The sequence below is a fragment of the Camelina sativa genome, chromosome 12, assembly GCF_000633955.1.
Source record: "Camelina sativa cultivar DH55 chromosome 12, Cs, whole genome shotgun sequence".
NCBI classification, from domain to species: Eukaryota; Viridiplantae; Streptophyta; class Magnoliopsida; order Brassicales; family Brassicaceae; genus Camelina; species Camelina sativa.
In genome coordinates this window covers 15,857,582-15,861,869 of record NC_025696.1, presented here as the reverse complement: position 1 = coordinate 15,861,869, position 4,288 = coordinate 15,857,582, and the positions used below count along the sequence as shown (strand labels likewise).

At 41.6% G+C, this 4,288-nt stretch overlaps 1 protein-coding gene across 1 annotated transcript; it reads right to left on the bottom strand.

The window, feature by feature from the left end:
* Positions 765-3,565, bottom strand: LOC104731873. Its single transcript, XM_010451371.2, has 5 exons — positions 2,935-3,565; positions 2,596-2,694; positions 2,112-2,156; positions 1,874-2,011; positions 765-1,268 (listed from the first exon to the last, which is right to left on the bottom strand). Exons 1-5 carry the CDS (start codon positions 3,319-3,321, stop codon positions 915-917), a joined length of 1,023 nt encoding a protein of 340 aa, XP_010449673.1. The 5' UTR covers positions 3,322-3,565; the 3' UTR covers positions 765-914.

Genomic DNA, 4,288 nt, shown 5'->3' with positions numbered 1-4,288 from the left:
CCCATAGCATCCAATATTGGGAACAAATCCCAAGAGGAAGAGAACTTGCCTGGCCGATTAAGAGCTCGTTGTTTTTCGCCGCGATAACGTTTGCGAAGCTTCTCGATCTTGTGTCGACATTGGATGGCTGATTTCGGGGTACCTCCTACGGTGGACGAAGACGAAACAGCCGCGGCGACGTCGTCCCAATCAGCCGCACGGAGGTTCCCACGGCGGAGGGCGAACCACTTATCCTTGTAGGCGTTGACAAGCGCAGCGGTTTCCTCGTCGGTCCAGCACGGAGGAGGAACTCGCCTAGTGGTGGTGGTGGCGACAGTTACGGCGGTGGAAGAATCGATGGCCATGCCGACGGGAGATCCATCATCGGGGATTGACATTGCGGCGGCGAAGAATAAATTAGTGAAAGAAGAAAGAGCGGTGGGTAAAGAGATAATAAAGAGGCGGAGGAGAGGAGAGGAGGGGAGAGGTGCACGTTAGAAAAAAAGTTAGGTTAATGAAGGATTGGGCCGAGAAGGAGGTGGCCGGTTGAGAGTTGTGCTAAAGTGCGCCGCGGGAGTGGGTGACGTGTGCGCACCCGACGCAACCTTCTCCACCGCCGCCGAATACGCGCGGTCGTTTTAAGAGACTTCTCTCTCCCACAATCAGATAAGTCAATTTACCGGTTCAGTGTAACCCAATGGTTTCGGTTCAAATTCTTTGGACATTTTAGATATACACTATTCAATTTCGGTTTTCGTTTTGGTTCGATATAAGAAATATTTAACTTTGGAAGGACAAGTGAATTTTCATTTAACGGAACCAAGAAATTTTCTGGCTTTTTTGGTAGTTCCTTCTATTTATGAACAAAAAAAATTACTATAAATTTCAACAAAGAAGAAGCAAGGACTATTTTAAGCTCATTTCTAGCTTTTTCTTCATGAACCGGTTTCTCCTTGTTCTTGGCCTGTCTTCATTCTCCGTACGGCTAACGACACCGGTTTCTCCAGCACAGATACATGAACGCCGTTCCAGACATCAGCTCTTGTTGGTAAACCAGCAATCGTCTCCACGACATCCATGTCTTCTGGCAGAACAGAGCCGAATACAGTGTAAGATTGTTTCCACTCGTGGTGGTTTGCTAAACTGATGAAAAATTCTGGACCCGAGCCGACCCACGCCACCGAGCCACGGCTTATAGTTGGGCAGTGCTCGGTTGGGATCGGTGTGAACATGTTTCCCTCGGCCTGGAGGACTCCTTGAATCATGGCATATGGTGGGCCATAGGGAGCCTGATACAGTGAAAGGATGAGACTTTTCAGTAAAACAAAGAAGCAAAACCTCTGTTTGTACATAGGAAGATAGGTGTGCAATCAACAAACTGGACAGGTAAAAATCATGGCAAGCGTAGTCGATTTTCACAACAAAAAACTCATTTGATCTTCATGGGCGATGTGTATTCTCTAAGAAGAAAGGTAAGCAATCAGATGAATATAAAAGGCTAAAGAGTCTATCAAATTGACAGAAATCATATGCATAACACATGAATCACAGTTTCTACTATGTGATCAGACCAGTCATGGTTTATGCCTCAAGTAAAATCAGCTGTGCCTCACGTTATATGCGAGATATGAACAAATATCTCAAAAGAAATTTCATTGGTAGCAAGGGTGACAAGCATACTAGATACAGTCTGAAATGGGACTGTACTACTACATGCGTCTCTGGTTAGTGAAAGACAGATGTTCAACAAAAAAAAGGTATAACAAGTCTATCAAATTGACAGAGATCCAAGCACATGGATCAATTTTCATACTTCGAGATCCCAGATATAAAAGTGAAAAGTGATTATGCGTGATCTAAGAATTAAAGGCAAAATTTGTGTAAGGTCCCTTACATTATGTACATGATCGCCTTCTGAATCCCAATATGATCCCCGGTTCTCGGCTCGATGAAACTGGCAGCCTGCGCAGTGGCGCAGAGTTAACAAACTAAGAATGTAGTATACTGAGTGAGGAGCGCACTCAGGGTGAAGCTGCAACAAAGGGAAGCATCAGTGTCAATCTAGAACTTTTAAACAAAAAGTGGAATTTTCCCTCGAAGTACAAAAGATAAGTTATAAATAAGATACTTACTTTGACATGAATTACACCGTGTTCCGTTTCAAAACCAACAATGCCCTAACAGAAGCAAAGTAGCTAATCAGTTATTACGACAATCATCAAGAACACAATCTATTTTCATGAGAACAAGAAAAACAGAGCAGTTACCATCACAATAAAATCAGAGACATACAATTTAGATTCACACCACCAAAATAACATTACCCGACACTGTAATTTTGCAGATTAGTAGGTAACTGATAACACAGTGAAAGTGAAATCTGATAAACCAGAGCAGCTATTGTCATCTAATCATACAGACAATTCGATACCAAAGGCTGAGTAGTTTTCGTGGAATAGTAAATGTTTGAGGAAAATGACAACACAACTAAAAGTTATAATTAGTGAAATCTCATTGAAACCTATGATTTCCAGCGTCTGAAAAAAATGCATTAACTTTGAATTTGGTCGATCAATAGAGTTAATTATCAAGACATGTTACATAAGATCACACTACCTGGCCTTGTCCAAAGATAAGCCCAGATGTCCACATTACTTTCTCCCCACCTCCTTGTCGATCAGGCAGCAAGACATCTTTTTGCTTCTTCAACCAACACTGCACAGAGAAATCTTTTAACTCAATTAGTTGGAACTTGAACCAATGGCAAGTGTCATCAATTCAACATTTCTCAATCACTAATCACACACAGAGTCAAAAAGAATCACAAAGTGTCTTTCAACTAAATTCTAGTAATTTGACGATACAAAGCTCAATTAAGCATTTTGTCGAACACTTAGCGGACGATATTGGTAAATCATGCACCAAACGATTCGACACACAAGAATCAAACTTTACCTCTCCAAACTTAGACCCACAAGCCTCTTTGTTCCCACAAAACACCCACGAATCACACAAGCAAGGACCATCGATGCCGTTACACATAACTTTACACGCTTTACAACATTCCTTAGAAGAATTAAACTTAAAATCCGTCCCCCACTTCACCGCAGGACCCCAAAGCTCCAAATTATCAATCCCACGGCAACACCCGCCTTCAGCCGCGGCGTGATCTCGCGACTCCTCCGTGAATCGGACCGAGGAATCGACGAGCGTACGATCTTGGGAAGGACGGAAGACAGTAGAGAAGACAGCGTAGACGATAACACAAGAGATCAAACCTATGAAAAGAAGAGCGGTGGCGGTAAAACGGCCAGGCTCGCTGTCTTTTAATCGACGGGGCATCGCCGGAGAGTACGAGGATTCGTTGACGAAGACGACGACGCGTGTGACGAAGAAGAAGATGCGAAAGCAAAAGGAAGAGACAAGGGAGATTTCATGTGAATAAAGTTGGAATCTAGTATCAATAATAATGATTAATGAAGAGAGAGAAAGAGAAGAGAGTGTTGTTGTTGGTGAGTCAAATCGTGGCTGCGGCTTCCGCTCTGGAACCTTTGAACTTTCATGGCAGATGCATATATTATATTGATTGTGATCTCTTCTTTTGTTCTCTTGTTGCTCTTTTTGGAAGTTTTTTTTTTCAACGCTGAGATGTTCAAGTAATCGAAACGCTGTCGTTTTAAGGAAACCTTGCCTTTTTAATTGGTATGAATCGCATTCGCATATGAACGCAATAAATCCAGTAGAGTATAAACGTTATAATTTGTATTTTAAGACTATTTTGTGCGTGTATGAATTTTCGTATGATTAAAAAAAGATTGCAATCAATCATAAAATGCTTATATTCAATATGCATTTGGAAGAAAATTTGGAAAAAAAAAAAAGAATGGAACGAGGGGTGTATTAATTGTACTATGATGGTATTTATTATACTGATCACATGTTACGACCAGAGAACTCAGGTTGGATGAACTGAGGATAGATACAAATGGAATCTTTTTTTCTTTGGCAGCTGAGGCTTTCAGATCTAAATCCGCATTGTAAAAATGAGGTATACAGTAGCAGCGTGGCAGTGCAATGTTTGGGTTGTGAAGACTACTACATGGTTTAGTTTGAAAGGAGATTGCTTTTGCAGGTGAGCGTAATCAACAACAAGCTTGTTGAAGACTTTGACGTTCAATGATGAAAAGCGTATCTGCGAATGTCAAATTCACGTGGATCTTTCGAGATTCAAACCAAGCGGCAAACATGCATGAAGGAACATAAGACCATCATTAGTGGTAGATACTCTCTAAGTTATTCTCATATTAAA